Source organism: Stegostoma tigrinum, chromosome 32 (assembly GCF_030684315.1).
Source record: "Stegostoma tigrinum isolate sSteTig4 chromosome 32, sSteTig4.hap1, whole genome shotgun sequence".
Lineage (NCBI taxonomy): Eukaryota > Metazoa > Chordata > Chondrichthyes > Orectolobiformes > Stegostomatidae > Stegostoma > Stegostoma tigrinum.
The window spans coordinates 5598368-5613332 of record NC_081385.1 but is presented as its reverse complement, the minus strand read 5'-3'; the positions used below and the strand labels follow the sequence as shown (position 1 = coordinate 5613332).

Here is a 14965-nt window from a genome sequence, read left to right as displayed (position 1 = left end):
CACAAAGACTCTCATTTCCACAAAGGATCTATTTTAAATTCCAAAGGTAAATGCTAGCCATTCAAAGGGAAGAAATACTGTCATTTCATGTAATTTTTAATTATATACAGAAACCAGTAAATGCAGACATAAGACATAATTCCTAATACACCATGCTAATAACTACATGTACCCAGGCACAGACAGAGACAGAATTTTGATGTGATTCATGACCGCAGAGTTGCCTTCATGGTTTTGAGTTCTTATACCTCAGTTTTAATACTATAAGCTATCCCAACAGTTCCAAGTAGTGACAGGCCACAATTATACAAACTGAAAATCAAAAGCCAAATATGGAACTTACAACTTTCTTGGGTCTCCAGAATTTTCCACATTACAGAATTTGATTCTCGATAGAGAGCATATGCTCTCCAATGAAGAAGGTTTCTTATCAGGAAAACGTTTAGAATAAAACCAGTAGGAGTATCACTGACCAATTGTAACGAGTCAGGACTCTAGTGGAAGGGCTGATTTTCGTTTCCCATTGGCCCCAAAACTTGAAAAATTGTTGACTAGTCTTTCAAAACATTGTCAGCAAATTCACTTGCACAGATGGGTTCTCACTTCATCTCCAGTTTTCTCCAGGCGGATTATGTCATATTTTCTTTACCTTCCAAGTGAAACCGCTTGTTTAATGGTAAAGTCAGAAGTTATGCCAAATATGTTAATTATAACTATTTTCCTTGTATGTTCTCGTAGTATCACGACACCAAGTCTGACAAAGTATCTATCTGATCAGTCTGCAAGAATGCCAGTTAGCTGGAAGAACTGTCAGGGGAAAACAGGGGCAGGAAATAAATTCAATAACTATCACTAGAGAGAAAGTACTTAGGAAACTAATAGGGCTAAAAAGCCACAGGACGCCTAGATCTGATAGGATGCATCTCAAGATACTAAAGAAAGTAGCTACAGCAATAGCTAATGCACCAGTAGTTATCGCCAGCATTCACTCACTAATCAATATTATTGTGCAGCTAGAAAATTCTGTGGGTAGTAATTTTCCAAGAATCCTTACATTCTGGAAAAATTCTGCAGATTGGAAAGCTATTAATATGACATCCCAATTCAAAAAGGGAAGTAAGTAGGGATTCTGCAGTGTCCCCACGCACAACTCCAGACTACATCCACATAAATTTTGTGCTGGTCAGACAGTCTTTAAGTTTACTGGCTAGCTATGTCTCCATACAATTAGTCTAGGTCTCTGGATTACTAGTCCTGAGACACAGCCACTATATCATAGTCTTCGCTACTGAAATGTAAGATTCAGAAGGGCATTATGAGGTAGATGCAGAGATAATGCTTCTCGTTGTGGCAGATTCCAATCAGAATAGAAGGAACTTCTTCCCTAAACACTGTCAATAGCTTTTGGACTTTTCCTCCTGAGAACAGTGGAAGCTGTGCTACTGAATACACTCAAGGCTGAGTTACAAAGATTTTTAATCCAAGGATTATGGATGGGAGAAGGAAAAATGATTTCAACCGTCATTTTATTGAATGCATCAGAGTTAAGTGGAAGAGATTCAAGGGCCCAAACAGCTGACACCTGCTTCAATTTCTCATGACCATATAAAAAGTTGCATTGTGTTCATTATAACTCCACATATTAAACCACTAAGTCAGTCAGATACAACTTCATTTAAGTTTAACTGTTTGCACAGGTATAAGTAAAGGCCACGTTTTTACAAGTCAGACAGGCACTTAAAACTCCAAACTCTACATTGTCAAGGCTTTAGAAAAAATCTTCTATTGTAATATATCAGCATGGGTTTGAAAACTTAATTTGGAATTTCCCACCTTCAGTATTAGTCAACTGACAAATACAAGCACACAAAAAAACACTATAGTGAAGAGTGTATAACAAAACATAGATTAGATACGTAACTTGCATGGTCAGAACTGAAGTTGGGTTTCAACAACCTATTATCTTTACTACCACAAAGATCATTTCAGTTCCTGAAATGGCCCAAGCCTTCTATACAGTTTTACTCATTATAAAAGTTGAGTACACTTTCTGGTGACAACATTCAGTCTTTCAGATTTTGAAACACACTTGGCAAGCCTAAGCTTGCTCACTTTATAATTTTCCGTTGCAAGGAATGCAAACTGGCTAAGTTTGGAAGTAGTGGTTTTGCACGCAGAAATTATTTGACAGGCTAGAGAGCCCAGTACTAACAAAGCTCTGTAACAGTCATTACGAAGTGACAGTTACAGCATCCAATTTGGCACAACAGGGCTACACTTGGTCACTTGCCAGGAAAACACTGTGACTGACTGTAAACATAAGTCACACTCAGTGCTGTCCTCAGGCTGATTTATCCTCAGTCTTCCAGGAATCAATACGAGTGTACCTCTGGACTCAAAACATTAACTCTGCTTTCTTCCTACTATGTTTCACCAGTAATCTCTGTTTTGTTTCAGATCTCCATCATCTGCAGTTCTTTGTTATATTTTAAATCAATACAAAGGACACTAGCTCGACTTTAAAAACATATGCCAGATCTTTGATGTCCAATAATTGTCACTTTTTCTTTTATGGGGATGGGAGAGAGAATTGCAGGCCATTTGGGAGTGAAATTAGACAATACTTTTTCACCAGTGAAAATATAGAGCTGTGTCCTACAAGGTTGTGGACATTATGAATCATTTGAAACTTCAAGGCTGAGCTTGACATGCTTTGCTAGCTAAGCTTATCCAGGGACAGAGGGCCAGAACAAGCAAACGGGAGCTGTGGTTTAACCTAAATAGCCACAAACAAAATACACTCAAATACTGGGTTTCAACATTGAAATGGAACATGCTAAAATGGTACAACTTTTTGAGCAAACTGTCCACCTAGACTTGTTTTGACCAAAGGACCACGGATTATATTTGGGTACAGTTGGGTACTGTGACAAGGGTGGGGATCAGTCACAGTAGGTCCAGGCTATAGGGATGACTAGCACGGGTGGATATGTCCTGCTCCTTCCTATTTGCTAAAAGGATACAAATGACATAACAGAGCCAGTTCTGAAAGAAAAGACAAGGCAGGTAAAAAAACAAAAACAGAAGTTGCTGGAAAAGCTCAGCAGGTCTGGCAGCATCCATGAAGAAAAATCAGTTAACATCTCGGATCCAGTGACCGTTCCTTGGGATTCTGAACCATTCTGAGGAAGGATCACCGGGTCTGAAACATTAACTGATTTTTTTTCCTTCTTGGATGCTGCCAGACCTGCTGAGCAATTTTAGCAATTTCTGTTTTTGTTCCCAATTAACAGCGTCTGCAGAGGTAGTAGGAACTGCAGATGCTGGAGATTCAGAGATAACAAGGTGTAGAACTGAATGAACACAGCAGGCCAAGCAGCATCAGAGGAGCAGGAAAGCTGACGTTTCGGCCCTAGACCCTTCTTCAGAAATGAAAAAGTCATTATATGAGATTAACATCTACAAAAAAATGTATTTCTTGAGTGAGAATGCAATTCAACTGCATTATTGTACAGTTAAAGTTCGTGTTTCTAAATCAGTGATTGCATTTCTACTTAGCTCTTTGTTTCAGAGTGCTTGGTTTGGCAACTCAAACATATGAATAAAGAACAATAAAATTGACAATAGTGGTGAAATTGTTCAGAAAACAAGCAAATGGATGCAGTGATAGCATTTTTTTAATGATAGTTTTTTGTTTAATTGTGGCTTTGACAACTCCTGAAGACAACTCCTGATTATAGCACTGTTCTTTCAATAGTTTGTTTCTTACTAAATAAAAGCCAAAAGAACTGCGGATGCTGTAATAACAAGATGTAGAGCTGGATGAACACAGCAGGCCAAGCAGCATTCGTGGAGCAGGAAAGCTGACATTTCAGGTCTGGACCCTTCCTCTACCAATGAGACAGTATTAGCTTTACAAACAATACCATGATTTAATCAAATGTTACTGGCATAAATCAAGGTTTTTTTGGGGCACGTTCCAAAGATTATATTATAGACTAGGATACTTTTGTACTCTCAATTTAGTGCCATTGTGAAGCAATCTGAGATTCAGGCAACACCAGGTTAGGATTATGGATTAAGATTCAAGGCCTGACCTAATTCCCGAATGAACCAGAAAGCTCGTTCCTTTTCCTGAACATGGTTTGAAGCGTCAGTGCAGTACGGAACCTGGTTTACCAAAAGTTTTGGGCACTTTCTAAACCCAATAAACTTCAATTTCTTTTATAAAAAAAAGAGCAGGAATTCTCTCTTTTCTTTATTTTGAAATATTTAATTGTTGAAACAAATACGCAACAGCTCACACTTCCTGGTAAGGCCATTCCAGTTCCAACCAGGCAATGTAAAAATTTTCTTTTTCCTCCCTAAATGACGCCACAACTGCAAAACAGATTTAAGTCAATACAAGCTGTAGGCAAAACTGTTGATACTGGTCATTATGTAACTGGTACATGGTGATTCACCATTATCTCACTTTAATACTTGGGCACTTATCAGATAAAAAAATTAAACTTAATGTAACAATCAATCAATCAGCAAATCATGTACTGGCTGTCATTATCATAGACTCTGTACTGATCAAGCAAGGTCGCTCCCACAAGAACGTGCAACATTTTCCCAAGAGGGAATAACCAGGGCTTTTTTATTACTAAAAGTAAAACTATAATGTTAATGCCTCTTCTAATATTGCTCATAATGCACTAAAACAAACAAATGAGAGACTTTCTGAAAACAAAGTGTAACAATGTGGTTTCTATCCAATTAGTATGAGCAACACTTAAACAGTTGAGTGTTTTATAGATGAACATTTTCACAGGTTCAATTTAAAACTTTGCCCAGGAAGTTGAGATGAGCAGTCTGTAGGCCATATTTCAGTCACTAAATTCATACACAAGTTCAAATGCGGACACGAGTAACAATGTTTCACTTATTGAGGTTTCCTAGACAATTGGGTTTGTTAACTTTATTCACTTGTTCTGGTTAGCCAAATACAACCAAAACAGAATATTATTAATTCAATGCATCAAAGATACAAAATCAATGGTTCATAATTTACCTCATATGCATCCTGGACCGAAGTTCCAAATTAAGACAACTTCATGAATTTTCAGATCATATTTTTGGAAGTTTATACAGACTTCAACTTTAAAACCTGGAGTAGTTGAACCAGAGTGTTTTCATTCAAGAAAAGCAGCCTTTTTGCTCTCAAATAAGATAAAATGATTTCACCCCAGGATGTTAAAATCCCACCTCAATTTCAACAAGCAAGAGTTTAAGTTTGCCTACCATCATTTCCCATTGAAGACAGTATCTTCTCACGCTCTTCCCATGGCAAGGCACTCAGGGTAGGCATGTCATCAGGGAACACAGCCCTCTTCCGACCTAGGGCAACAGCAGCCCGTCTGCAAACATGTTTTATACGAGGCCCTCGTATTGATGCTTCTGAAGAGTCACTTTCTTGACCCTGACACAATTATAAACAAATTGGGACACATCAATTTTCAGATAGAGAAGTTAAAAAAGGCCCAAGTTTCCCATCCATTGCATTTGTAAGACTTAGCGAGAGTAATTACCTAAAATAAATATATGCAAAAACTATCTTATTGTTGGAAGTCAAACACTGTTGACAATGTTCATTAACAGTTTTAAGTAGACATTAAAGACATACCAAAATACCAAGGTAATCAACTATTCTTAATCTCTGGAGCAATGAAGAATACAATAACTCGCATCAACTAGGTTCACATGCACAGTAGCTCAATTACTGAAACAACAAGCTTTATAGAATTGATACTAGAGACCAAACCCAACAGCATATTCCAGCTGAATTAAACACATTTATGAGAAAGAAATTAATGAAGTGTCATTAAACTCTTCAAGATTATATTCAAATAATTATTGAATAAAAATAAGTGAGGATCAATAAGTCAGCAAGGTGCCCAAGCAGAGAGACATTTTTCCTCATCAGATAAAGACTAGTACTTAAAATTGGATGATAGTTCTGTTACTAAACATTTCCTAGAAACTGACGGAGGAATGACAGTGGCGGAACTGGATGAGATCATCTGCCAATGGACAATAACCTAGGTGAAAACAGGAAGGAGAAAGCAGAATTTCACAAACGCAAAGCAGTTAAATTGGAAACTTGCCAACATTTTAAGACAGTTCTTAAAGAACATACTGACTAAATCTTGATCAAATCAGTCAATAAATTAGCTACTCATCCAAATCTCCAAAAAAATCCTCTGCAGCTGTACGGAAACATGGGCAAAAGTACAAGGATTTAGTTTAAAAAGATCAACTTTTAGCAAAATACTGCAGCATCCCATCTCATTTTAATAGAATAAAACTGGAATAAATATGAATCATAATTGTGCCGTAGACATATAAACCTAGCTATTGTGCATTTGTCTGTCCTTTAAGCTCTAAGGCTCAAGACCTAGGTGAATATTCTCTTGTTATTCTGATACATTACTGTCTAATTAAATACTGTTCAAAGAACATTATATGAACAATATTTGATTCTCAGGAATAAGGTAACTACTGCATTTATATTGTATGAATACCCCACACACACACACACACACACACACACACACACACACACACACACACACACACAAATGCAAAGCTGCAAAGATAAAATAGTCAGAAAAGTGGAGAATGACAACTTTCATGAGTAACATTTTTGGACAAGCTGAAACTCTTTTCAAATACGTGCTATCACAGGAGTTTTGTAGGAACTGGCATGGTCCTTCAAAAGGTGCACAAAACCAAAACCAAACCTTTTCTCAAAATTAATAAATTAAGTTGCAACCTTCATGAAGGGAAATATTAACTTCTGCACACGAATTTATCAGATTCAAAATTAAATACCATTTATACAGACTTATACAATTTCACCTTTCTCCCCCTCCACAGTGCAGGGAAGAATCCTGCTGTAGAGTATGTATTGAATAAATATTAAAATCCATTCAAATCATCCCATTCATCTTCAGAACAGAAATAAATTTTCGCCCAAATCGGTTTCCAAAATGGAACCATCATACGGATGCACATTATTATTTGCAAAATGATATGGCTGTGACAACCTTTTGTGCAACCAATTTTATTTGATATTCCACTCCTCGGAAAAAATTTTTTTCCATCTCCTTCCTGATTTAATCCCTGGCTTCTACAGGCCGCATTCACAGGATTGGTAACATTGAAGCCAGTGTGCTGCTTCCCTCAATAAAAGTCATTTCTCCACCAGTCATCCAGTAGTTTCACATTCTTCTCACGTTATCCTTGAAGGTTTGCTTACGGGCATCCAAGGGTGGTTACACAACCAGGCATCAAAAATATGACTACTTTGCAAATGAATTCCACATCAATAAGGAGTGATCTGAACATGTACCAGATGCCACTTTATACTTTACACAATCCTATTTGGAGTTCTGAACCAACTATTCACAACTATATTTTTGAATTATCTTCATCCATCCATTCTTTATTGCCAAAATACAGTTTCCAAAAAACAAGTGATACTCTTTTGAGGAAGGATTCTCTTTTGAATAGAATCATTAGTTCAGCTCTAGCCCTTTAGCCATTCAAGACAACAGTGAATCTGTTCCTTTCATGTTCAGTTATCTTCACTAACAGTTTTCTCCACAACCGTGCTCACCTTTTAACAGTCTGGCATGTCAAAATTCTTGGCAGTCCCATCCAAATTCCTGACACATGTCTATCTGTATCAATTCTTTCTGTCAAAGTCTGTTTATAAACTGCTGAAATGAGAGATAAGCTTGTCACTGAGTTCTATTGGGAGATGCTGTGAAATCTTGGACTCTCTATCTCAGTACAAAGTTTATTCATTTCATAAACCTGGTACACTTCCAAAGTTGGCTTTGAAATTTGCAAAGCCAAATTTTATTGCTTGTTTCCAAGTGAATATTCAGACAAATCCATAAACTGAATCTGTTCTGGCAATTTTCATTGACATTTTGTCTTTCAACTACAGCAACATGCTAGGACCTCCTCAGGGCATTTATTCTTAGGCATCTGCCTAAGCTATAAAGAAAGCTTGTTCTTACCTCTAATGTTCTTCTCCAATATCTTGAATTCTCTAGCTTCTGCAAAATTATTTGCCTGTGCTATAAATGTCAAGGCCTCAAGTTTGAACTGGGCTATGTACCCTCCATTTTTTCTAAATATCATGTTGTCACATTAGACAGCAGGAATGGCAGGAATGCAGCATGCAACTCTGAAGTAATAGCCATTACATATGTTGGCATGCACAGACACAGGACTATTTCTTAAATAGTGTGCTATTACAAACATGTAAAATAGGAGCACATTTAGCTCCTGAACCCTGTTCTGCACTCAATAAGGTCATGCAATTTGTTCATGTTTTAAATTCCACATTTCCATCTACCTGGAAACAGCTGGGCAAGGGAAACAATCTACCACTGCCTTAAAAATATAACTTCCTACAGTTTTTAATCAAACAAGATGCCACGGAGGGAGATTAACTTCAGCAGAAACAGGTGGCAAGTACAAAGAGTTTGGGTTTTTGGGCTAAAAGTCAGGCATTGATCTACACACAATCATGTGAAAATTGTATTGTATTTGGTAAAAATCCAGTGTTTGGCTTTTACAGGAAATCAGACATTACCTGAGTATGTGTAAGTACATTTAACACCCAAGCTTGAATTGAGCGTTTATTCTGATGATGCTAGAAGCACAACGTTCATCAGCAGACTGATTTTTTTTGTTAACAACCTATAATATTTTGCATTTACCTCAACTGTAACGAGTAGGGTCGACTAGAAGGGGCCTAACCCACGATGCATCCACCAAAATATATATTTTTGGCAGCGTGAAACGTGTATGCTTTGCTGACATGTGCATCTGCACTTTTAACCACATATTTATTCTCCTACATTTTGGTTAGGCACAGCCAAATGGGTTGTGACAATATCCACCTGCAGAGTGTGTCTTTAAACACTTAAGCATAGCAGAGGAAGCATCCCAAGGTACATTTCAATGGGAGAAAACTTACAACCAAAGGGAGGAACACACACCAAGCCGGGTTAAGAATAATCAGGGGAAATAACTGAAAATTTGATCAGTGTGCGCTAAGGAGGGTTCAAAAAGGTGGAGACTGAAGTGAATAGATCGTAAGCCTCAAGTAAGAAGTTCCAGAGCTGAGGCGCCTAAGAACTTTCACTAAAAATGAATGAAGGCCAGAGGGAGGTAACTGTCCAAGTATGCCACCACAGCAAAGCACTCAGATTTTGGAAATCTAAACTAAAGGCAGATAATGTGAGTTAACAGATTTCTGAGGACAGCAAACATGACACTACGACCAAGGCGAAAGAAGTGCATTCTCAAGAGTCCTAGGGAACAACTAGTCACAACATATAAAATGAAAGAAAATTACTTTTGCCAGTCACGAAGATGCCTAATGAAATCCTTCATCTACATTAGGGTTTAAAACAAAAAGGTATATCAACCAGGATTCTTAATAAACACAATTAAGTGTTATTATTGAGAAGGTTTTATTCTGAAAAAGACACAGGAAATATTTAATATAGAATCCGTAATATAGAAGCATGAATGTTTATTCTTCGCAGTATCCCCAAACTACACAAAAAAACACTCTTTTCAGGGAGAAAGAAAATTTCTCGGCTCAGACGGAGTTGCCGAGAACAGTTTGGCCAATAAGTTATTCTAGAAGGTAAATGGAGAAGTGCAGGACATTTTGGAATCTATTAATCGTAAATTTTGGTGTGGGTGATTAAGATACTAGGCACTCACCATTTTCTACTTGCAACTTCAGGAAACACAATCTTGAGATGTTCTTCCAAAACTCCTTCCAATGAACAAAAAAGGTCTCAACCTGAACTCAACAACAGGGTTTTTCCTTTCACAAATGGGTATAAACAGTTGGGCATCTTAATAAAAGTGAACTTTTCTCCAATTCAGCTTGTTCTCAGTTAGCCTCTCTCCAATTCAGTTTGCTTTTCGGCATCCTCCCAAATGAACCAGCTCTCCAAACTGTCACTACATAAAGTAGCTTTGGTATACTGCACAGCAAGCAGTTATCCTAGTCATGTGACTTAAAGGAAGCCTTGTTTAAAAATACTCCAACGCCCATACTGACCTTCGAAACAACTTTTTTCAAGAAACCACCCTAGATATTTTCACAAAACTTGTAATAAATTCATTTTCTGCAATGCTCTAAAATGTAAGTTCTCCAAGTTGATGATGCTGTGACTTTAAGGTGGTTATTTTGTCATGCCTTTTTTAAAAAAGAGAGATATTGGAGGACAGGTGCCGGGCAGTCTATGAGAAAATAAACAACTTGTGAAGCCTTGGGTTTTCTTTTAAAGCTGGAACGATAAAAGCAGCATTAATGGGTATGGTCAAGCTCCCACCCACAGAACCAAGGGTTTTTAGTTTTCAGCAGCAGCTGCTGTTTGGGAGTTAAGAAAGTAGAAGCTACTTTTCCCTCGATGACAGTTGGGGGCTGCTGGATTGCATGTGAGACAAAATCTGTTTTCTGAATTTGCCTTTTGCCAAAGGTATGTTTAGGGAATGTTACTGTATTGAAACAGTTATAGAGTCAGAGATATACAGCACGCACAACACCCTTCAGTCCAGCTCGCCCTTGGTGACCAGATAACCTGAATAAAACCTAGTCCCATTTGCCAGCATGTGGCCCATATCCTTCGAAACCCTTCCGATTCATATACCTATCCAGATGCATTTTTAAATGTTGTAATTGTACCAGCCTCCGTCACTTCCTCTGGCAGCTCATTCCATACACGCACCACACTGTGAAAATGTTGCCCCTTGTGTCCTTTTTAAATTATCTTTCCCCACTCACCTTAACTTGGTTTTTGTTCTTTCTTCACTATCCTGTCTACATGTGACTCCACTTTCAATGAACCACGAACCCACACTCCAAGATCTTTACTCAGCAACACTGCCCCGGATCTCACCATTAACTGTACAAGTCCTGCCCCGATCTGCCTTTCCAAAATGCAGCATCTCGCATTTATCAAACTTAAACTCCAACTGCCACGCCTCAGCCCTTTGGCCCATCTGATCATGATCCTGTTGTATTCTGAGGTACCCTCCTCTGCTGTCCACTACACCTCCAATCTTGGTGTCATCTGCAAAATTACTAACCATACTGCTGATGTTCACATTCAAATCGTTTATATAAAACAACAAAAAGCAATGGGCTCAATACTGAGATAACACAGTGCGAAGCTGGATGAACACAGCGGGCGAAGCAGCATCACAGGGTCCTTGTGGCACACCACTGATGACAGGCCTCCAGTCTGTAGGACAACACTCCAACACCACCCTCTGTCTTCTATCTTTGAGTCACTTCTGTTCCCAACTAGGTAGTTCTCGCTGCATCCTTGAGATCTAACTCTGCTAACCACTCTACCAAGAACCTTGTCGATCGCCTTACTGAAGTCCGTGTAGGTCACGTCCACCACTATGCCCTCTAATCCTCTCGTTACTTCTTAAAAACAAAACTCAGTCGAGTTTGTGGGACATGACTTCACAATGACATGGTGACTAACACTAATCAGTCCTTGCCTTTCCAAATACATGTAAATCTTATCTATCACAATTCCCTCCAACAATGTGTCCACCACTGATGTCAGGCTCACTGGTCTACAGGTCCCTGGCTTTTCCTGACCACTTTTCTTAAGTTGGTCGGACCACGTTAGCCAACCTCCAGTCTTCCTGAACCTCACCTGTGGCTATCAACGATACAAATATCTCAGCAAGGGGCCCAGCAATCACTTCCCTAGCTTCCCACAGAATTCTAGCGTACACCTGAACAGGTTCTGGGGATTTATACACCTTTATGCATTTTAAGACATCCAGCATCATGTAATACAGACATTTTTCAAGATGCCGCTACTTATTTCCTCATGTTCCGTAACTTCTACATCCTTTTCCACAGTAAAAACTGACGCAAAACACTCATTTAGTATCTCACCATCTCCTGCAGTTCCACACATGGCTGGCCCAGCTAATCTTTAAGGGGCCCTCTTCTCTCCCTAGTTGCCACCCTTGTCGTTAATGAATCCCTTTGGATTCTCCTAAACCATATTTACCAGAGCCATATCATGTCCCCTTTTGCCCTCCCGACTTCCCTCTTAATATACTCCTACTACTTGTATACTCTTCTAGGCAATAACTTGATATCTGCTGCCTATACCTGACATGTGCTTCGTTCTTGATCAAAGTGTCAATTTCACTGGTCATCCAGCCTTCCCTACACTTACCAGGAACATACTATCTCTGGACTCTACTCATTTTTGAAGGCTTCCCATTTCTCAGCAGTACCTTTACCTGTGAACATGCACCCACAATCAACATTTGAAAGTTCTTGCCTGATACTATCAAGTTAATGTATCTATCATTCTGTTAAGTTTTCCAAGTTCTTCCTTCTTTTGCAGTATTTGAACTATGGCGTTTGAATAAACTGTTTTGTTTAATATTGAGTAGTCTAACTAATCAAATTGCATCTGGGACACAGCATCTGACATTTACCTCTAAAATAAGAAAATGTTCAGGTCGAGGCTACCTTCTCAACATATTTTGAAGGGGTGTGGTCTGGTGCATAGCACAAGCAATATTAAATATAAAGCATCTTTATACCAATGATAAAAGATCACAGGTCTGAAATGTTAAATTTTTTTCTCCTCAAATGCTGCCTAACCTGAGTATTTTCAGTGCCCTCTGCTTCAAGTGCAGCTATCACACTGCAAGGAATGAGGGCACGTGGCATGGATGCTATCCTTCTCATTTTCCTCATGTACTTTGGCTGAGTGCACCTACCTCAACAATGTTTTGCACCTCCACAACGGAATGTAAGAACTTGCCTTTGGGCAGAATAAAGTTAAACTCTCCATGACAGCATGTTTGGGCCCCAATTTAGTTCATCACTTAGTTCAAACACATTTTATTAACTTTTCCATTGCTAATGTAATCACTACCAAGCAGATGAGTTTGACCAAAGCAGTCTGTGCCAAAGCGCTGTAGTTTACAACAGAGGAGGCAGCAATCTGATTAGTTGTTCTGTAAATGTGAGAAAAATCCAAAACCAATTCCTTGTTCAGCATTATCCCAATGTAACTTTTCCCAAAAAAAATCACATTGGTGTCTCAGTGTGACAAAGCTTTCCCAGCATTCTACCTAAATCAATTGCTCAAAATCTCTTTTCCTTTTAGTGACAATTTTATATGAAGGACATTTGCCACAGACTCTTCAACCAGAATTGGTCTGTACATTGTCATCTTATTGAAACTCTTCCTAACTTCATAAACATTTTCCAATAACTCCCCTCATTAACTCCTCCTCTGTTCCAATATAATTCAAACCTATCAAGTCTCTCCTCATAAACAATACCCCAATCTGATGGATCAAACCTGTCTGTTCTCTATTGCTTTTATGGTTCTTCTGATTATAGGAAACTCAAAACTGCATACTGAGCATTAAACTCTCAATTTGCAGCAGAAAGTTAAGCTTCCAAGTCTGGACAGGGGAAGACTTCAGAGTCTGCAGGCATTGAAGAGAATGTCATGGACTACATGTAATTTGTGCATCGGCAATTTTTCAGAGTTTTTAATGCTGATAATTGATGTATAGGGTCTTGCTTGAACCTAATATGAAATAGTCATGGCTACCTAACATAGAACATAACAGTACAGTACAGGCCCTTCGGCCCTCGATGTTGTGCCGACCTGTCACACCGATCTCAAGCCCATCTAACCTACACTATTCCATGTCGTCCATATGCTGATCCAATGACGACTTAAATGTACCTAAAGTTAGTGAATCTACTACCGTTGCAGGCAAAGCGTTCCATTCCCTTACTACTCTGAGTAAAGAAACTACCTCTGACATCTGTCCTATATCTTTCACTCCTCAATTTAAAGCTATGCCCCCTCGTGCTCGCAGTCACCATCCTAGGAAAAAGGCTCTCCCTATCCACCCTATCTAACCCTCTGATTATTTTACATGTTTCAATTAAGTCACCTCTTAACCTCCTTCTCTCTAATGAAAACAGCCTCAAGTCCCTCAGCCTTTCTTCGTAAGACCTTCCCTCCATACCACGCAACATCCTAGTAAATCTCCTCTGCACCCTTTCCAAAGCTTCCACATCCTCCTTATAATGCGGTGACCAGAACTGCGCACAATACTCCAAGTGCGGCCGCACCAGAGTTTTGTACAGCTTCACCATAAACTCTTGGTTCCGGAACTCGATCCATCTATTAATAAAAGCTAAAACACTGTATGCCTTCTTAACAGCCCTGTCAACCTGGGTGGCAACTTTCAAGGATCTGTGTACATGGACACCGAGATCTCTCTGCTCATCTACACTACTAAGAATCTTACCATTAGCCCAGTACTTTGCCTTCCAGTTACTCCTACCAAAGTGCATCACCTCACACTTGTCTGCATTAAACTCCATTTGCCACCTCTCAGCCCAGCTCTGCAGCTTATCTATGTCTCTCTGCAACCTACAGCATCCTTCGTCACTATCCACAACTCCACCGACCTTTAGCGTCATCTGAAAATTTACTAACCCAACAACAATATTACTGCTAATCCTGCAGTTCAGAGAAAAGGAGAAAGAAAAATTCCAAATTATTTCAGATTATCAAATGAGGAAATTTACTGGCTTCCTTAAAAGAATGTAGGCATGATGGTTTTGGAATTATGAAAGAAATTAAATCTTAAGAGAAATTTACTGCTCAATGTAAAGAATCAAACACTACCAGCTACGAAGTAAAAACCTGAACTTGATAAGTAAGACCAAGTAAAATACTTTTGGCTTGAAGGATAGCTGAATTCAAGGGTCACACTGGCATAGTGGTAAAGTCACCGCATTTGTCGAACCCCAGCTCTGTGGACATGGTTTCAAATCACACCAAATCAGATAAAAGTT

General features: G+C 38.8%; 1 protein-coding gene across 4 annotated transcripts in view; it reads right to left on the bottom strand.

The window, feature by feature from the left end:
* The window catches only part of kmt2a (lysine (K)-specific methyltransferase 2A), a 152480-nt gene that overhangs the window by 89696 nt on the left and 47819 nt on the right, over positions 1 to 14965 (bottom strand). For all 4 annotated transcript variants that reach the window (XM_048562008.2, XM_048562009.2, XM_048562010.2 and 1 more), the window contains exon 4: positions 5287 to 5464. In XM_048562008.2, the coding sequence (XP_048417965.1) occupies positions 5287 to 5464 (178 nt within the window). The remainder of the gene's footprint in view (positions 1 to 5286; positions 5465 to 14965) is intronic.